The 20035-nt window shown below is 51.9% G+C and overlaps 1 protein-coding gene across 1 annotated transcript; it reads right to left on the minus strand.

Annotated features, from left to right (window-relative positions):
* Nucleotides 1-9931: 9931 nt before the first annotated feature.
* Nucleotides 9932-18366, minus strand: NRN1 (neuritin 1). Its single transcript, XM_072851370.1, has 3 exons — nt 18179-18366; nt 13982-14126; nt 9932-10668 (listed from the first exon to the last, which is right to left on the minus strand). The coding sequence occupies exons 1-3, from the start codon at nt 18231-18233 to the stop codon at nt 10437-10439; spliced, it is 432 nt and encodes a 143-aa protein (XP_072707471.1). The 5' UTR covers nt 18234-18366; the 3' UTR covers nt 9932-10436.
* Between the last annotated feature and the right edge of the window lie 1669 nt (nt 18367-20035).

The raw sequence follows: 20035 nt of genomic DNA on the forward strand, positions 1-20035 counted from the left end.
AATAATAAAAGCCACTCCTAAAGTGAAATAATAGTTGGCAATAATATTGACATATGGCAATAATAATAAAGATGTACTGTCCACAAAAGGTTTTCTATTAATGAAATTGAACCAAAACAAGTTTCTGTGTGGACTATAACCGAGAGGCCAATGGTTCTTAGGTATCTTTGAGAAAAGGGATCACTGACCTCAAACTCTACTGGGACAGAGCAGGAATTCCATGGCCCAGATTATTTTTTAATTTGTGGTATAACACAAAGAAAGTTGAGGCAGGTTGACAGGCACAAAGCACATGCTTTATTCACCAGTTTTGTAGCTGATGGCATACATCAAGTTCAAGGTTAAAAGCAAAATTGTACCCAGTGGCCAGCCAAGAAGAGATGCAGTCGGGAGTCCTCAGGTGAACGTCCTCTCCTGGGTGTCCGCTCCAGTGCAGCAGGAGATCACAGTTATATCAACAACCACCCCCTATAATTTTCCACTGGTAAAATTATACTCTTCATTAAAGCCTGCTCAAGTTGCCTTTCAGTGATCTTTGTCTGATGACAACACTGGCACTGAATGGATTATGCTTAATTAGGTACAAATGTTGCATGCTAATTGGCTGATAAGCCTTGTACACATCTGTAATTAGGTAATACTTATCATATATTAAAATGACTATTATTTACTCATTATCTGTCATATTTGTTCTAATACGGAGTCATCAGTCTAGAAGACACCAAGTGGACAGGGTGTGGGAACCTCAGTGCAGACTACAAATTATAACTCGACAGCAACGCGATGAGAAGGTAGAGGAGAAGAGGACAGAAGGATGGCTGAGGCGTGGGAAGCAAGCCCTTTCTCAGGGAATACAACACAACAAATGCACCAGTGCAAGGCGGTGGGGAGAAAAGCATTGAGATACCAGGCCAAGGGGCTGCCACAGCGGCCCCAGGGTATGTTAAGTGAACGGCTACAAGAAAAAAAAGCCCTCTAAAAATTGCAAATGGAAGGCCTTTAGCAATAGGCAAGTACAAGCACTTAAGCACTGTGCAACATTTGGATAACACGCAACCCCCTCTAAGCCTCATAAAAATGACGTAGTAATAGGGAGTGGGGTTTGGAGCATATCCTGCATTCTGGATACACCCAGAGTTTCAAACTATCCCGTGCATTTGGCACACCGCAATTGATAGGAAAGTCTGAGCTTTTATTTCTGAGTTTCATTCTGTGTACAATCTACCATAGGTGGGGAAGATTAAAGAGTAAGGAACACCCAAATCTAGAAAGAGCAAAGCAGAGCTCAAGAGCTGAATGTCAGTAATTGCATCAGGTGCAAAAATACAATTAGTGACATTATAATTACTGAAATTAGATATCAATTTATATGAGTATGCACTATAATACTTTTGACAGCCTCAAACAGTGTGTGATATCAAATAAAAACAGGATGACAGCTCTCTAATTTGTAAAGTAGTACTAGAATCATTAAAGCTCACCTAAAGGATTTTGTTCCGTGAGATACAAGGACAGGAAAGATTTTAGTGCACAGAGGATAGGTGCTTATAAATGCCCAGTAAAACCATGCACACATCTGCAGCTATTAAGACACACAGCAGCTTTTCTAAAATACAAACATGGTACACGGAGTAACAAACCCTACAGCAGCACCATGGGAAACTTTGGTCTGAAGGAGAGAGCAGTAAGAGGATCATTCCCTTTGGGACAGGACCCACCTCATTTCAGATACTGCAGGCACACGGGTGGCACACTAGTTGTGTCTGTGTCTTCCTCTAGTCAGTAGAGAGAAACGGGTACCACCAGAGACAATCCTTACCATATAAATATCCATTTAGGATGCCTGGTGGTGCGAAGAATCCAGGTGATTTCTCTCCCCTACTAATTTTCACAAGAGATCTTGCCATCTCCTAGAGAATATTTTCTCCAGTGTGCCTCTCCAAGGTTGGCCCGTTAAGTGTGCGAGAGCTCTGCAGCCACAAAGCAGTGATTTTTTTCCCTTCAAAACAGCTTCACTTTCCTCTCCCACCTTCCCTCTTTCCTCCCAGTGTTTAGGTCCTTTTTGCTAGCAGGATGGCATTTTTTTTCCCCCGTTGCTAGGTTGGTAGCCTAGTTTCCCCAGGAAAGGAAGCTTATGAGATCACACTGTCTGTGCAAGTGCCAGTCAGTCCCTCCTAAATAATTTTTTGAGCCTGTGAGTTGAGTTTGATCAAACTTGACAGGGGATGGAAGTCTCAAAGGTTTGAGCTGCCTACAAGTGCTGTGGAAGTTGGCAGGCAGAGGAAAGAAACCCTGGGAGTGCATTCACTGCAGAAAAACAACTGTATTACTAGACACCAGAGAGTCCACGTAGGACACAGTCATTACCACTGAACACCATGGGAGATACAATTTCACAGATTCAGCAGCTCACAAGACGACTTGATTAATATGAGCATGAGCAAAATGTTCTTCTCCCCTTCTTCTAGAGCACAAGGCTTCCAGTTACAGAGCAGCAGGGGGAGAGTTCAGAAATGACAGGCCGGCAGAGTGAATTTAGAGCTAATTGCTGCTCCTTCTCACGCCAGTACTCATGCGGAACTCTGCTTGACTTCCCCGTGACTCCAGTACCCCCATTTGCATGATCTAGTTCACACAAAGGACGAGATTGGAAACTTCAAACTGCAGACTAGCGTGAGTGGAGCAAGTCCTAAATTGCCCTGAGCTGGCACAGCTCCGCTGTAGTTGGTGAAGCTGCCTTATAATGGGCCATCATTTCTAAGCACAGCTCCATGACTAAGCATCCGACTCGTTTTTCTTTGCATTTTTCTATATTATGGTTGCTGATGGCAATTCTTTTAACATGAGCATGAGTCGGAGCATAAGCTAAAGACCAGCAAAAGCTGTGCCTGGTGCGTAGGCTGGCTCTCGCTTATTCCTGCTGTGGCTTTTCCTAGAAAGTCAGCCACCTCAGGACTGCCTGACTAGTGAGCCTGAACAAACTCCTCACAGTTCCTTGTTAACACTAGCAATGGAGAAAACCAAACTATTTGCACAGGTGGGATTCAAAGAGAGGCTGAAATCACTCAGCTTACGGAAAAAAACCGAACAAACCACAGCTGACATTAAAATGGAGACTGGGGAGCTGTGCAACTTTGTGTGTTCAGTGAAATATTGATGTTTTCTTCTTCTCCTAAGCCTTCTAAGTATTGATGTGCCAGATCTCTGATTTAGATGGAGAGAGCGCAAATCACTGACACCTAAAGAAAAGGGAGGGAAGGGAATGAAATGAACCTTTGATGCACAGCAAAACAGGGAGCTCACCAGCAGTGAGTGACATGGCTGAAGATGGACTGGGATCTCTGCAAGAAGGACAGGTATTGCAACTTGTCCTCGACAGCCTAGCCAAGGGCACAGGCTGAAATTCACAGCCTGAAACGTCTGCAGCGCAGCATCTGCATTAGGTAGGAATGCTACAACATTCTTTAAAATGAGGCTTCTTCGGAGGAGACGTGAACCACAACTCCTGTGCGCCCAGGGCTGAATGCTTTCTGTTACACAGCAGATCTATGAAGCCACAGGGAAGCATCCTTTACCTATTATTTGTTGTTGTCATTTCAATCCAGACGTTTTTCTTCTGATGAAAGCTAAAAGATAAAATAAGATCGTTCTAATTAATAAAGCCTACCTCCTCATGTAGCATTTTTCACCCACCAAAGATCTCAAAGTGCTACTCCCATTTAATACACAGTAGAAGTAAGGGTGAGGGAGATCAAATGAAATATCTTGGCAACAGAACAGAATCAAGTCTTGCATCACAGGTCTATTAAAAGGGACAAGAGCGCCTATTAAGCCTCAATAAACAGCAAAGCTTAGGACAATTTTCTGATATATTGGATCCTTAAATGAGGCATTGCGAAACTAATGTGACCAGTGCTCCATGCTAACAAAATATGTTTGGGATTTTTCATCTGACAACATAGTTTAGGGATTTCTTGGAATATGGGAAATGAAATGGGACAGTGGCTTTACAGGAATCATTCCTTTGCAAAGGCAGCTTGTGCCAGAGGACTGGAAAATTGAAAGTGCCCCAAAGGAGCACAGGAATGGATAAGACCTCTTTCACTACCCAGTCAAAATAAAACCATTAAAAGGAGCATAAATACCAAACTGTCAATTTACTGCAAAACTTCTTGTACTTAAGATACTGCTATTAGAAGTTCTGACAAAGAGAGACTCCATACTAGACATATGATTTGACTCTTGAAGAGGTGCATTTAGCAGAATTAGACCATGTACCTAGCCGGTCCTGAAGTAAACTTACTGATAGAGTCTGCAGCAAAATAGGTGGTTTAAGGAGGGATAAATCTGATTAAAACAATTCTTATCAATGTGATAGTTTTTTTCTTCTGTTTTCTTCCTTTCTTCCTTCTTCTATTTTTTTTCAGTTTGGTAGGCTGGGGTTGGTTTGTTTGTTCTCTGCCTTTGGGAGCATCAGTTTGAATATCCAGTAGTTTCCAAAGTGTTATAAAAGTTGGTGGTATTAAAGTGGTATTAAAGGATGCACTGCCCATCCACTCTGGAGTCTGCTGCTTCACAGCAAAAAAGGTGCCCTGCAGATTTGATCTTTGATGCTTAAGAGATTTAGTAAGTTTTTCTCAGTCCTTAATAAATTGGTATCATAGGCAAGAAACCTGGAGGCACGAAGTACGATGCACACACAAGCACTTCATATTTTGGTGGCATGAACCTGGAGTTCATATTTGGATAGCATCCCTGTTAGAGGCAAAACTGAGCATTCAAAATCCTTACCTAGGCAGAATGCATATTGACTTCAGGGGATACTTTGTCCCAGAGAAGGGCTGTGTAAAGAAGGTCAGGACTAGTTGTTTGTCCCCTGCAGCAATGCTGTTTCTCTTGCTGAGGAGACTTCCAGCACCTGTGGGCATGGATTTCTGCTGGTGAATACCAGCACTCGGGTGAACTGATGGTCAGTCTCACCTTGACCTTCAGCAGGCTGTTTCCATCTTTCCTTCATATCAGCTTAGGAGATAAACAAACAAACAAACAAAATGAAACAAACAATAAAAACTAAAAAACTAGGGCAGAGGCCAGAGGCTGGGTTTCTGATCATGTGAATCTTTTAAACCTATTTCTGCAGTATCTCCTGAAAGGCAAAGCTGATGCCAGCACAGCCTGCCCATCCATTAGCAAACCCTTAGCTCAGGAGTATGGGGCTTTGAGTAAGATCTTCTCACACAGACCCACCGTGGGGATTTGAGGAGAAAGGAACAGCCAATAACTCACCAATGACAGTGCTGTGTCTCTCTCCCACATCACCTCCAGCTTTTCTTCTCACTGGTGGAACTGGGCAGCAGAAGGTCCTTAGCCCAAAGCAAACGAAAGCCCCTTGCTGTACCACCACTGCAATGGGCCTCGGGTTGAAACTGTCCCTCAGGAGAGACAGCAGCCAGCTGGGAGCGTATTTGCCAACAGCACCATTGATCATCAGCTGCCTGTAGCCTAAAGCAACTCTTTCAGACAGCTAAAATTGCATCTGATTTTGTAACAAACTCCTCTGCAGTCCCCATCACTTTGCCCACCCTCCCAGCAAAAAAAAAAACCCAACCAAACCCACTCCTTTGCCCTGTGATGAAGAATGAAGTGACTCTGAAAAATAACCTGATTTGCCACCTCCTCCTGTGAGTCCTGCTAGCCACCTCCTGCACCAGCCTCGCTCTGCAGCAGCCCATAAGCAGGATCTGCAGCTAAGGCGAAGGAGAGAGAAAAGCTGGAGGAGGAGGAGGGAGGGGGAAGGCAGAAAGGCTGCATACCTAGAAAGCCAGGGCTATTCCTGTTGCCCACCCTAGAGGCACCACCTCTGCATCAAGCCGGAGTAACAGAGAGAGAATCTGGCGCTCTGGATTTAACAAGCTCACTTTCCTTTAATTGGGGCCCTCAGGCACTGCTGTAGTGCACCTAATGGCACTAATTATTAATGAATCAGCCCTGATGAATAGGAAAGCTGAACTGGCCTCTGTCTCCTTGGCTTGTCAGCCCTTCACAGAGACTACTGAATTTCACTGGGCAGGAAAGCAACTGCACAGATTTAAACAGGGCCCTAGAAAGGAAGAGAGCTGGGAGAGTCACCGATACATTTTTCCCTAGACTGTGCAAACCAGCCAGGGACCAACACCATCTCATTGCTTCTTCTGAGATGTAGACATAGCCAGTGGAAAGTCCTCTGAGAAATGGGTACTGCACCTTACTTTTATACCACCCCTCCATGCTCCTTCCTTAAGGACCAACCTGTTTGCCCTCGCTACCATTCAGACAGCTTTTCCTCAGTTCTGTGTGTCCTGGCTCAAGCTTTTGCTCCCAGCACAGGCCTACTCCATCTCCCTGTTACAGCCTTTGAACAGGAGCAGATGGGAAAGGGACTTCCCCCCCCCGCTTTAAAGCAAAAAAATCGACCGCCACCACCTCAGCCTAGTGCTGGCACGGTCTCGCCGCATCAGAGGGCAGCCCAAGCGGGCAGCAAGGCGCAGCCCTCCCTCCAGATCTGAGCCAGGCTGCTAAAAGGTGGAGGCTGGCAGAGAGCAGCCGATTGCCAAGCACGGCTTCATCCAGCACTGACGGGGAAGGAAGGAGGCAGCTTTCTGCGGCCCTCCGGGGACTGCGGGGCTGCGGTTGCTCAGTCGGAGCTGGGGACAGGAATTAGGGCAGGCAGAGCCGCAATGGCTGCAACCCTCCCCGATTATCCAGCCAGCTAGAAAGGCACTGGCTTGCCTTTTGTTTCAGCTGTGGGTTTTTTTCCCTGTTGATCTGTGTTTGGATTTTTGTGTGTGTGTGTGTATATTTTTTGTTTAAGTAGGTAATAATTTTACTGTGGTTACTGTCAACGTTTAAATGCTTTTCTGTTGCATCTCCCCCCCACCCCCAGTTCACCAGCTCACGTTTGCCCAGGAGTTAAGGGGTGTTCAGAGGCTTGAACCTCTCCAACTTTTGCTAAAGCAGCCGCTGCCTGGGGCAGTGGGACCAGCCCGGCAAGCAACACCCCAGCCTCCCCCTGCAGCCCTCTCCTGCCAGCCCTTACAAACCCTAGAGGTGCAAGGCGACAGAAGGCAAACCGAGTACGCTCAGTCCCTTTCTGGGACTTGGGGGAGAGCTCATGGTTCCTTGGGCACAAAACAAGGCAAGGCAGAGCAATCACCCCTGGGTTAAAAAAAAAATAATAATAATCGACCATTGCACTCAGGCTTCAGAAATAACACCTGGAAGGGGCAGAAAGGGGAACAACCAATACCTTGCGCACTGAGGGGCTCTTATAAAATGAACAGGATGAAGGAGGGGAGGGAGTTCGTTGGTTGCTCGTGTTCCCCGAAAAAAATACCGAGCTGCCGGCGGGGAGAGCCTCGCTGGCCGGTTGCCCGGGGGGAGCCGAGCCGGCGGGACCGGGGTTTGCTGCAGTCCCTGCCGCCTGTGCGCGAAATCCCGGGGGTGCAATGCAGGTTTTTGAGCAGCAAATACCTCCTTGGGCCCCGGCTGGCCCGGGAGGCCCGGTGGCCGGCCTGCGCCCCGGGGATGGGCGCCCGACAATTAGGAGCCCGAAACGGGAGACTCCTCGGGAGGTGTCCGGGGGGCGGCAGGAGGGGTGTGGAGGGGCACTGCCGCTCGGCTGTTTTTCCCCGGTTTGCCACCGTTTTATCATTCACCTCAACGGAGGGCTAACGGGGGGATGTGCTAATTACGCAGCGATTATGCATCAGTAATTCAACCTCACACGAAGATAACTCGAGTCCACTAACGAGCTGGAAATCACCCCTTTATTACGGAGTTTCAGCTTGCTTCCCGGGGGTGAGGAAAAGCTGGGACGCTCCCCTCTCACCGTCCTCCGACGGACGGGCACGGTCCGACAGCCGGGAAGACGGGGGCCGCGGCGGGAGCACGCCCGGCTGCACCCCGGCGCCGAGCCGGGGGATGCCGGCAGCAGGCGGGACCGGCGCCCGGGCACCCCAGGGCGAAGCGGGCTGCCTGCCGCCGGCGAAAGGTCCCCGGGGCCCAGCCGGCCGAAACAGCAGGCTGCGGAGCCCCTCGCACCCCAGCAAGGGCTCTCTCTCCCCTCTCTCCTCGGCAGCTGGCATTTCGTGCTGCAGGAAATCGTAACAGCAGTGCCTGACCTCATGAATATAGAGATGTGCACAGAAAAATCAATTTCGGTCTAGATCCTCTGTGGGGAGGGAAAATAACCCAAACCATTTAAACAAAGCTTTGCTCTCCAGGGTTTTCCTTTTTCTTTGGTGGTGGTGGGGATTAAATCTAGAGGGAGGGCAAAGGAAAAGGAAATGGAAGCAGACCTGCGTCTGCCGAAGCGAGGCTGAGCCCTGCAAAGCCCCCCCCAACACACACATAATGTATTTTATCATTAAAAAATCAACATTGCTTCCAGTGGTAAAGGCGCCTGGCTCCAGTTCCTGAGCGCATTCGTTGCTGGGATTCAATCCGTTTGGGAAATGCAGATTGGCTTGCGACCCACTGTTTGATTTATGAACTATTACATTTGCTATTGCTTACACATTACATTGCGGACCTTGGGAAGGAAAGGGAGCAGGGAGAGGGGAAGAAGGAGAGAGGGACCCTGCCACCCGACACGTTGGCAAAGGAGACCTATTGCACAGGCAACGGGTCCCCACGGGAATAATTCACCTCAGAGCAATTCGCGGCCCCTACCTCCCCATCACCCACTCACCCACCCACCCCCGGCCGCCAGCTGGGCTCTCGCCTTATAAGTAAAAAGGACGTGTTTACTCTCTGATGTGTATTTCTTTATAAAGGCATCAGGCGCCTATAAATAGCCGAGGTTAGAGCAGCTTCTGCTGCGAAATCAATACCCCGTCCCCCCCTTCCCCTTGCTCCTTCGGCTGAACTGCCTTATTAATTATGAAAGGGCTCCTCTGCGCCCCGGCTCCGGCTCCGCAGCCTCCTCCTTAATGGTGGTTGCTGCCCTCCCTCCGCCGGGGCTCCGCGCCGCTCCGCACCGCTCCGCGCCCGCGGGACCGCCGCCCCCGCCGCTGCGCCGGGCTTCCTTCGCCGGCTGCGGGCAGCTGGGAAACGGGGGTGCTGCCTTGTGGGGTTTCGGGAGGAGGAGGAGGAGGAGGAGGGTGGGAGGATCTAGAACAGATTTTTTAAGAAAAAGAAGAAAAAATAAAAAGGAAAAAAAAGGGAAGGCTGAGACTAACCAATTCAGCCGCCCTGTCCTTGTTTGAACTGAAATTGCCGTGTTCATCAAGGGATCGGCTCGGGATTTAGCCTTCCTTGCCTGAAAAGCCCTGTCCTTTTCAAGATACTCTAGGCGTATTTTATAAAAAGGACGACACCCTCATTTCAAACAATAACTTTTATTTTATACTTCTGTCTATACTTTGTAGCAAATCTTTTTTTGTTATTTTTTTGCTGAATTGACTTTATAATAAACTTTTGTTTAAACTACATTTTTCTTCTCTTTTAAAATCAAGGCTCTTTTTTTCAAAATCATTTTGCTGTTGTTGGTTTGTTGTTGTTTTGTTTTTTTTTCTTTAGGTTTACATTTAAGCCCCCTTTTTGTGATCTCTACGGTTGGATATTCAGGTATTTTACTGGTATGTGTAACATCTAAAACAAAGAGGAGGAAAAAATTAAAGGCAGTGAATTCGGAAAGATGCCTTCGAACAGCAAGTAAAGGTAAACTCTCAGAGATCTGTTAGCAGCATTCCTTCACTCCTCCGGGCATTTAGACACATCTCTTTCTTTCGCTCTTCCCTTCCTTCCTTCACTGTTCGTTTTCGTTTCTCTCCCTCTCTCTCTTTCTCTCTCTCTTCCCCTCGAGGGAAAATGCTCTTTTTTTTTTTTTTTTTTTTTTTTTTTTTGCAGTGGAATGACCAAAAAACAAGCGACTGTGGAGGAAAGATGAGAGATTGTGAATTATTCACCATATGCTTCACACATGGACATCTACCTTGGATTCATCGCCAGTGCCTTTTTTTGCCTGCGTGTTTGTTCTCGCCTCGCACACACTGCCACATTTTTAGAGGAGCCCGTGGCCCGCGGGAGGTATCCCGGCCGATTACAACCTTAGCATTAGGTGGCCCAGAGCCGTTCCTGAGATTGCTTTTGCACAACGAGGGCTCGAGTTTGTATTTTTATTTTTTTCTATTTTTGATTCGAAGCGATAGTAAAGCTGAGGTCCGATTTGGGCTGCGCGCTGCTGCCTGTTTGGTAACATTTGGCAAATAAAACACAAAAAATAAAGGGAGAACGCTTCCACAGTCCTACATGGGTGTTTCACCATCATCAGCCACCACCACCACCACCATCATCATCAACCACAGAAAAGCACAACGTCCCCAAAGCAACGGATGGACACTTCCTCTATAGATCCAGCACATGGAGAGGGTGTGGGTGTGGGTGTGCTCGCCCCCCTAGAAAGGCAGCCAGGTCACTAGCGCGGCCCACAGAGCCGCCAGCAGCAGGGGCAAAGCCGGCGGGAGGAGGGACGGTGCCGCGCCGCTGCCGCCTCCGCACAGTTCAAATAAGCTGCCTTGGAAATCGAGGTTTTTGGATTCCCGTCTCAATTTCTCCCAGAGGTCTGTCGCTCCTTCCTGGCAATCGGTGAGCGCTGTGAGGGTGCAGGCGTGGAAATCATCCCAGTACCTGCAGGAGGGGAGAGCAGCCGGCATCAAAACAGGCACGCACCCACCTTCCCGGGGGGGGCCGTCCCCGCGGGACCGTCGCCCCCGAGCCCCCGACGGCGGAGCTGAGCGGGGGCATGCCTTAAAGCGGGCCGGAGCCCGGCGGGGAGGAGCCGCCGCCTCCCCGCCCTAAGACCCGGCCCCTGCCCCCCGCCCCCCCTCCCACCCGAGACACCGGTTTCTGGGAGGGATCCTCGCCCCCTCGCCTTCCCCGGGCTGCCCCACATCCCGCCCCGTGCCCACGCTTTGCGCTGGGCAGCGGCTCCCCTGCCAGCTCCCGGGGGGCTGCCGCTGGCTGTGGTTTGGGGGGTTCCCCATCCCCAACCCTGCCTCCGGCACCAGCCCGAGCTGGGCGGGATGGGGCAAAAATCGGTTTGGTGGGTCTCTGCCGGAGGGGTCTTTGCCTGACGGGGGGAGAGGGCATGCACCCCTCGGCTGGCAAACGCTAGCCTAGGAGCCCACGGGCTCGTCCCGAGGGTTTTTCGTCACCGGTGGGAGCGGGCAGATGGGGCTGGGAAAGGCATCGCTTTTCCCAGGCGGCAGGCAGTATCCTGGAGGTCCCGGTGCGGCGTTAGAAACCCTCGGGAGGGATCCCCCGGGGCGGGAGCGGGCGCTGACTGCGGGGGCAGGAAGGGAGGAGGAGGAGAAGGAGGAGGAAGCGGAGAAGAGAAGGAGGAGGAGGAAGGAGCATCTTCACCTCCTGGACCCTCCTGGGCGCCCCGCACCGGCCCGCGGCGCGGGGGACTCCCCATCCATTGCCGGGGCTCTGTGTGCAGCGAAGGGTTTCTCCTTCCGCAGGGTAATTTCCAGCTGTTCCCACACGTTTTTTCCTTTTTCTTTTAATTCCCTTCTTCACCGGCTCTGGACCGGGGTTTGCCACCGGGGCGGGACCCGTCCCTCTGCCCCACCTGGGGGGACGGGCGGACCTTTCCTCTTCGCAACTGGGTTATCGAAAATCACCCCGAATCTGACTTTCTCTCTCCTATTTTCCCCTTTCCTCAAGGCAGGCGCCTGCAAATTTGGATCTTGATTTTCTTTTTTTTTTTTTTTTTAAGTAGTCCTACAGCCTCTAATTTATGAGCACTCTAAGCTGGTTGTAGACTCCCAATGTTTGCTACATTTGTAATAAATAATGAGATACTGAGAAGCCAGAGTCTGAGAGTGTGCCTCTCCTGCAGTATTTCTGCTGTAATTGCATCTCCCAAAGGAAAATTAAATCTTTTCCCATCTTCTTTCGATACACATCCCGGCACAGGGCAAAGGCAATCTGGTGGTGGGAGGTGGTCAGGAAAAGGGTCGTGCTTGGAAAAAAGGTACTTTTTACAGGTCGGGGCCACCTCTGGTCCGGCACTGCAGGACCAAAGGGCCCTGGGTATTTATTCTTAATGCGGGACACAAAGTAAACCGCAACCCAGCATTTACAGCGAGGTGTCAGCCTTAGTAGGTGCTTGGCTCAGAAATCTCTAGGTAGAAAGAGAAGAGAGGAGGGTTACAGAGTCTCTTTTTCTTTTCTTTTCTTTTCTTTTCTTTTCTTTTCTTTTCTTTTCTTTTCTTTTCTTTTCTTTTCTTTTCTTTTCTTTTCTTTTCTTTTCTTTTCTTTTCTTTTCTTTTCTTTTCTTTTCTTTTCTTTTCTTTTCTTTTTTCTCTTCTCTTCTCTTCTCTTCTCTTCTCTTCTCTTCTCTTCTCTTCTCTTCTCTTCTCTTCTCTTCTCTTCTCTTCTCTTCTCTTCTCTTCTCTTCTCTTCTCTTCTCCCTTTCCTTTCCTTTCCTTTCCTTTCCTTTCCTTTCCTTTCCTTTCCTTTCCTTTCCTTTCCTTTCCTTTCCTTTCCTTTCCTTTCCTTTCCTTTCCTTTCCTTTCCTTTCCTTTCCTTTCCTTTCCTTTCCTTTCCTTTCCTTTCCTTTCCTTTCCTTTCCTTTCCTTTCCTTTCCTTTCCTTCCCTTCCCTTCCCTTCCCTTCCCTTCCCTTCCCTTCCCTTCCCTTCCCTTCCCTTCCCTTCCCATCCCTTCCCATCCCTTCCCATCCCTTCCCTTTCCATCTCACCTTCCCATTTTATGTTCTTCGTTTTCTGATTTTTGCCGATCAAAATCAGAAAAAACCTATTCCAAACATATTTATGTCTAAGGACCTTACCTGGTTTCTAAATATTATTTTGTTTATTTTATTATTAGTAGTAGTAGTAGTTTTTTTCGGCGGGGGGAGTTTGTGCCAGAAAACAGCAACGGGGAGACGGATAATAACCTGTGTGGCCGGAATTATTTATTTATTTATTTATTTATTCCCCAGATGTATCGAAAATGCCCTTTTCTGCCTCCCTGCCCGGGACGTGAGACCCTGAAGCGGGGCGGGCGAGGCCGGAGCTGGCGGCTCCCTGGCCCCCGGCAGCCGCCCCAGGTTTCCCTCCCCCGGTAAGATCCGCTGCCCTGAGCTCTGGGGAAAAGTACCCCAAATTTAGGGCTTCTCCAGCTGTCCCAGTTCCTCCAGCTTCGGAGAGGAATTGAGAAGGAGGGGAGCAGGAGCCGATTTTGCAAGGCGAGCTCTTTTTCTCCCTTTATTATTTTTTATTGTTGTTTTCCTTTTTATTATTATTATTTTTCCCCTTTATGGTTGCCGCTTCCTTCTCCTCCCCTCTGTGCCAGGAGCGGGGGGAAATGGGCTGGAGGAGAGCTGCCGCTGGGCCGGCCGCCCCTCTGCCGCTGGGCGATTAACATTGTGGCTGGGGTCTTTTCTTTTTAATTACATTTTGTTTCCCGAGGAATCGCCTCCCCAGCGCCGGCTGTCCCCGGACGAGGTGAGCTGCCTCCCCCCGGCCTGCCTCTGCCGTGAGCGCCCGGGAGGACCCCGGAGGCTGCCAGTGAGCCTGGGTCCCAAAGGCAGCAATAAGGAAAGGGATGACAACCCCCGTGCAGCTAATGTCAACACCCCAGTGCAAAGCAGGAGAAGGGAATGAATACAAGCGAGGAGCTAAGGAGGGGGGGGAAAAAAAGAAAGAGGGAAAAAAAAAAACCAACCCACCCAGATTCACGGAGGGAAAAACTAAAAAAGGCATTGTAAAAACTCCCTCCAGACTTCACCGTTCCCCAAGCCCGGCCTGTCCCCATGGCAGTGCGCTTGGAAGGACCCTGGAGCAGAGAATCCGGCCCCAAGGCACCAAACCCCGCGTTACTTCTGTCGCTTCCCTTCCCACCACCACCTTGGATCGCCCCCTTGCCCAGCCCCGGGTGACCCCCTAGTCCCATTCTCCCCCCGCGGCCCCGAAGGAGAGAGGAAAGACCTACGCGCAGATCGTTTGGAGATTTCTCTTGTCGTCCAGGTCCTGCGGGTAGTTGGCCATGTTATCGCCCAGCCGCAGCAAACAGTCCGAGAAGCCCCTAAAGACCGCATCGCACCGCCCCGCCGCTCTCACCGCCTGCACCAGGTACGCTGGGGGGGCAGGGGCACAGGTCAGCTCCGCCGGCCCCCGCCCGCCCCGGCCCCCCGCGCCGCCGCCCCCGCCTCGCCCCCTCCCTCCCCCCGGCTAAAGGCGCGTCCCGCCGAGGAGCGGTGGTTTGGGGCAGGAGGGGGGACCGAGCCAGGGTGGCCATCGGGCAGTCGGGGACATGAGTCAGGGGCTTTTCGCCCTTTGCTTTTTTAGCACCGGCGTTTTCAGTGCCGGTGGATTAACGGCGTGATTTCAGTCTTTTTTCTTTTTTTTTTTCTTTTTTTTTTTGAGGGGCGAGGAGGAGGGGAGGCTGGGTGAAGATGCGCTGCCTGCTTCTCCCCGGACTTGCTCCTTTGTTAGAAAATTCCGCCTCGAAGCAGCAGGCGCGTTTCTCCGTACAGACCCTGGCGCTCACACACGCACACACACGGCTCCTCATTGCCCAGGTCGCTTGGCAAATATCGTGCAAGATTCAGCGGGGGAAAAAAAATACTACTAAAAAAAAAATCACTAGAAAGGTAAAGACAGGAAAAGAAGCGTTCCCCAAAGCCACGCACGCAGCTGCCCGGGCTGGGGGCAGCGGGGCGGGAAGGGGCAGGGACGAGTCCCGCTGCCCCAACCCTGCTGCCTCGGGCACCCGTCGGGATTGCGCCAGGAAACGGCGCTCGGTTAAATACACGAGTAACAAACCCGAGAAGGACCGCTTGCAAACGCGGAAAGGAAATTAATTACGGCGTGCGTGAGATGGCTCCTCCCGGGTGCCGGCGGCTGCCGGGCCGGGCCCCGCGTGGGGACGGGACGGGACGCAGGGACAGCGCGGCCCGCGGGACTCACGCACGGCACCGCGCACAGGCCCTCAGCAGCCCGGGCAGCACCCGGACACGGAGCGGGGGTGCCGATCCCTAATCGCTCTCCTGCCCGCGGCGGGGGCTGCGGACGCCGTGGTGTCCCCGGGCCCGGGCTCGACCCTGGGCAGCGCAGCTGGGACGTCGCTGCGGCCAGCGGGGGCGGGAAGGTTGCCTACCCCCCCGCCCCCCTTTCGGAGGAGCCCTCGTCCGCCCACACCGCGGGGGGGGTTGTTGGGGTGGGGGTCCCCTCCCGATCCGCCTCCCCAGGACATGGCTGTGGCGGGGTGCGTGTGTGTGTGTGTGTTTCCTCGCCCGGCACCGGTGACAAGCTAAATGGCTGACTCCAAAAGAGACTGTTTCAACCCAGATCCCCCTCTTGCCGTTTGATTCATCGCTAACATGACTTGTTGGCCACTCCCCTCTACACACACACCAGCACCAGCCGTCACATCAAAACCCCAGCAGGCTACAGACATTGGCTACCGTAGGAAAAAAAGCCAGGCAAACAAATAGAGAAGAACTGAGGACCATCCCGGGGGTAAAACCATGTCCTATAAAACCCGCGCCATCCCATTCCGGCAGCTACAGGGGGAGAGAGGAGGGGAAGTTGCCACGAATTTCTCCAAAACCGTGACGGGCTGCACTAAAAATACGGGGTCCGAAGGGGAGCCCTGCCCCGGGCCCGGGGAGGGAGGGTGGTAGAGGGTCAGGTTTGGGACCAGAGGTGCTCAGAGCATCCCCCCCCTCCGAGGGGCGGCCTGGCCCTGTGTGCTGCCTCCGCACAGGGTACCCCTGGTCCAAAGTCTCCCCAAATCCCACCACCACCAAAAAAAGCAAAAGCGGAGAGACGAGGGTCCCGTCCGGTTAAACGACAGCGGGATTTCTCTTGAACTAGGTCGCTTGTGGCCCCGCTTTGCCGTGGCCCCGACCTCCTCCCCCCCCTCCACCCCCCCCTTCAAAGACAAGAGTGTGCAGCGATTTGCAATGCAGCAGGACCGCAGGAGCCATCCATAACGGATCGTGCCCCCTCCCGAAACCCGCTCCCCGTCCTCCCGGCCCGCCTGCCCTTTAGCTGCGCCTGGTCCACCCCTCCTGTCCCTGGGCGCCTTCCGCGGAGACAGTCCCCGCGCCTCCCCCCCCGTCACCTCCCAAAATGTCAGGGATTTCGGACAGCTCCCAGTCCCCGCTGCCCAAACAAACAAATAAATAAATAAGTGTTGTTTGTTTGTTTGTTTGTTTGTTTTTAAGCCCTGGTGCTGCTGCGGGAAGCATAGACATTTTGGGTACGAGGCGAACATCCGTTTCATCCGAGCCGTTACCGGGGACGGGGCAAAGGCAAATGGCCCTTTGCAACCCCCACACCGATAAGCAGAAGCTGATTTCAGGGGGAGAGGGGGAGTGGGGGGAAGGTTACCCGAAATACCGAAGGAGGAGCAGAGAGGAGCTTCAAAGCCGTCCTCTCCCAGGGCACCGCAAAGCGACCGCACCGCCACCGTCTCCGCGGTGTGCAGCAATATTTGGGGGTAACTTTCCAAATGACTGCTCATGCTCACGCCAGCCCGGGGACGGCGGTTCCCAGCGACTCTAGCTACCTTGTGAAATTTCACCGTGAATAAAATCCTCCCTCGGCTGAATCAGAGAAACACAAATGAGAGAAAAATCATCCTCCTCCAAACGAACAAACAAACCAAAAATGCAAGGACTGAAATTAAGGATAACATCCAAATAATGCCTTCCCCCTTCTTGCTCTGACAGTACAGAAAATGGCCTTCTGAAGAGTTCAGCCTCGTTTAAAATGGAATGGTAATACGAATGGAGGGGTTTGCATCGTATATCCACATTTTCCAGAGGTCAACATTTCATCGCAACATTTCTTATTTTTGTCTTTTCTCGATGAGGAAATGGTCAAGGCATTTTGCCTCCTTCTTTCCTCCCCTTCTTGTTCTCCCCCCCCCTCTTTTTTTTTCTTTTTTTTTTTTTTTTCCCTCTTCTTTCTTTTGGTACCCACAAAATGCTGCAGAGATTGTCTGGAGAGGAGGGTGACCGCACAAAAGGATCTCTAAATAGCAATGCCGAGCATTTTTTCTGTTGTAGCAGAATTCCTTTGCAGGCACATATTTTCAAAGGTCTCTTCACACCTGATAATCTGGATAATAAAAGACGCGCTTTAATCGCCCTTTCCTTGAAGCCCAGTTTTGGATCATGCTCGGGAATAAACATATTCAATATATAATCTTTAAAATTTCCCTGTAGAGGACCAAGTGGTCATTAACTTGAAAATTGTTTAATGTCTGAAACTCAAAAAATTTTCAGCGAAGAAATGTTGAATAAAATGAACCTGAGAGCAAACCAACAAAAAGAACCAGCGAAAACCCCAAGATATTAAACAAAACCAGTAACGAGCAGACAAAAACACATACCGGCGTGGAGGGAAACCTGTTCTATTTTAAGTAACTTAACATATATAGAAATTTTTTGGACCCGCTCGTTTTTTGACAGCGGTTCTCCGAGCACAAAATTAACGATCGGGCGGTGGGACTTGGTGATTTCCTAATAATTTTTATTTGTTTAATCCCCGCATTCGGGGGGATTATTATTTTTTTTAAGTTACGTTGGGTTTTGTTTGTTTTTAGGCTGCTCTGCAAATGGGAAAGCCTCCAAGTTCCCAAAGGGAGCCCTTCGCTCGTCCCCCTGATTTTCTGCAAAAAAACTTTCCAGCGAGATCTCTCGCAAGCCATTTTATGCCGGTTCTTATTTCTCTGTCCCTCGGGGAGGGGGGGCATTTCTTAGCACTGGAGTCCCCAAATTGTCGGCGGTGAGGAATGCAGGGGATATCCGAAAAGCAAATACAAATGCAGCCGTTCGTGGGGACGGCGAGAACAGAGGGGGGAAAAGGAGGAAGAATAAGGGAGGGGGAAGCGAAGTACGAAGGAGCATGCACCGATCTGGGGAAACGAACAACAAAAGTGATTTAAGAGGAATAAGAAATCGTCTGCCTTTCCTGCGGCCCCCCTGCCTTGACGGCGTGAAGAACCGCGAAGATGCCACCGGGAAGGAGGCGGAGGGAGCGGGGAGCGGGGAGCGGGGGTCCCCCCGCCGGCCCGAGCGGCGGCCGTCCGCGCAGCTTCTTCCGACATTCCGCTTCTGCATGCATCAGCCGGGCTTTGGTGCACACAACTTGATACCGAATTTGGCAGTCCACTTACCTATCTGTACAGCAAGGATCAGAGAAATATATCTGCCGTTCAACTTAAGTCCCATCCTACATTTAGTAAAACCATTTGCGGCTGCAGATCTTTAAATAGTTACTTTGGAGAACGTGGGGGAAAGCTGAAAAATAGGCATTGCCAACAAGTTCCGAGCAGCGGAGGACTTTGCAGACAAGGGGGGGAGACAAGAGGAGAAGGAGAGAAAGAGGGAGGCAGAGGGAGAGGGCGAGGAGGACTAGCTGGGAATGGTTCGCTCCATTAGGAGGGGGCGGAGGAAGTACAGCCTCACGCCCACCAGCGGCCCTGACGCGGGGGGATGACACGGACCGGGTTTTTTTCCCCTTCTCCTTCTTCTTTTTTTTGAAAAATGTGCACCTTGGAAGAGAAACGCCATTTATAGGCATCGCAGCCTGCATTTATCCGCTCTCCCCGTGTCCCCCCGCCCCATTAATCGCCGAGAAACCCCCCCAGCCCCCACCCCCGCGCTCCTCCTGCCCCGTGCGGCGGCGGGGGGGGCGGCAGCCGGGACCGTCCCCCCGGGGCGGGAGGGATGCGGGGGCGGGGGGGACGCGCACACACACGCACACCACGCACACACACACACACAGAGACACACAGGCACGCACAGACACACAGACACGCAGACGGAGGAGCCGCCCCCCCGGGGGTGGGGATAGCACGGCAGAACCCCCCCCGCCCCCGGGCCGCCCCGTCGGGGCTGGCCAGCCCGGCCCCCGCGCTGCGGAGTGGGGAGGAGGAAAGGGAGGCGCGGGGGTCCCCTCCCCCTGCCCGCCCCTCCCCCACCATGACGTCACCCCCAGGCTGAGGTGGGGGGGGCGGGGGGGAGTTGGTCTCTCCCGGCCCTGCTGCCTGTGCTCCATCCCGGTGGCAGCAGCCCGCCTGTGGGACTGCAGAGGGCGGCGTGGGAAAGGGGGCACGCGGGGGGTAGCCCTGGGGAGCCGCAGTGGGGCCGGCCTGCGGCTGGGGGCCACCGCACCCCCTCCTCTGGGGACAGGCTACAGGTGTGGCGGGGCTGGGTGGAGGGGATGGTGCCGGCCAAGGCTACATGGAGCCCTGCCTGGGACAGGGCTTGGTCTGGGGGGCTCCTGTAGCCTGACGCCCTCCTGGGACCCTCCTCAAGGCCATCCCCGCCTGGAGAATAGTGTGAGAGGAACCTAAAGGTGCCGGCAGGGGCTTCTCCCAGTCCAAAGTAACCAGCCAAAACCCCATTCTACAGCCTTCCCCCTGGGCTCTTCCATTGCAAAGTTATTCCCCGCCAGCTCAGCCCTGACCTTCACCAGCCATCTGTAGCATCTCAGAATCACAGAATCACAGAATCGTATAGGTTGGAAAAGACCTTTAAGATCATCAAGTCCAACCGTAAACCTAACACTACCAAGAGCACCACTATACCATGTCCCTAAGCACATCATCCAAACGTCTTTTAAATATTCTCCAGGAGCCAAAGGGGGACCGGTTGGAGTGAGAACTACTGTTGACCTTCGTTCCTCCCTGTCCCAGGTTACCCCCTCTGAAATCCCACAGTGCTGGCAGTGCTGCGGCGCCCTGGACCAGCTGGGCTCCTGGTGGGTCCCTCTCTTTTACAAACCACACATGACAATCCTCAGACCTCAATGACAGAGTCCCCGTGATCCCCATGGATTGCAAATGCCTGAAGCCCACCAGGCAAGGACAGGGATTACATGGGGTTAAATGAATCAGTGCAACTGGAAGTAAGGAAACTGGAGGGCAAGATGAAAAGCTTCCTTGCGGAGAGCTCCATTCACAAAATAGTGCTGGTGAACGCCGTTGCCTCTTTAGGTCTACCCAATGTGTGTAGAGGCAGCTGGCACG

This window comes from Ciconia boyciana, chromosome 2 (assembly GCF_034638445.1).
Source record: "Ciconia boyciana chromosome 2, ASM3463844v1, whole genome shotgun sequence".
Taxonomy (NCBI): domain Eukaryota; kingdom Metazoa; phylum Chordata; class Aves; order Ciconiiformes; family Ciconiidae; genus Ciconia; species Ciconia boyciana.

Excerpts from the sequence above, each read along its gene's own strand:
- NRN1 (XM_072851370.1), bottom strand. The coding sequence starts at position 18,233 with ATGGGACTTAAGTTGAACGGCAGATATATTTCTCTGATCCTTGCTGTA. Across the intron at positions 14,127-18,178 it reads GATCCTTGCTGTACAGATAG|CGTACCTGGTGCAGGCGGTG; the intron begins GTAAGTGGACTG and ends CTGCCCCCCCAG. Across the intron at positions 10,669-13,981 it reads AATCTCCAAACGATCTGCGC|GTACTGGGATGATTTCCACG; the intron begins GTAGGTCTTTCC and ends CCCCTCCTGCAG.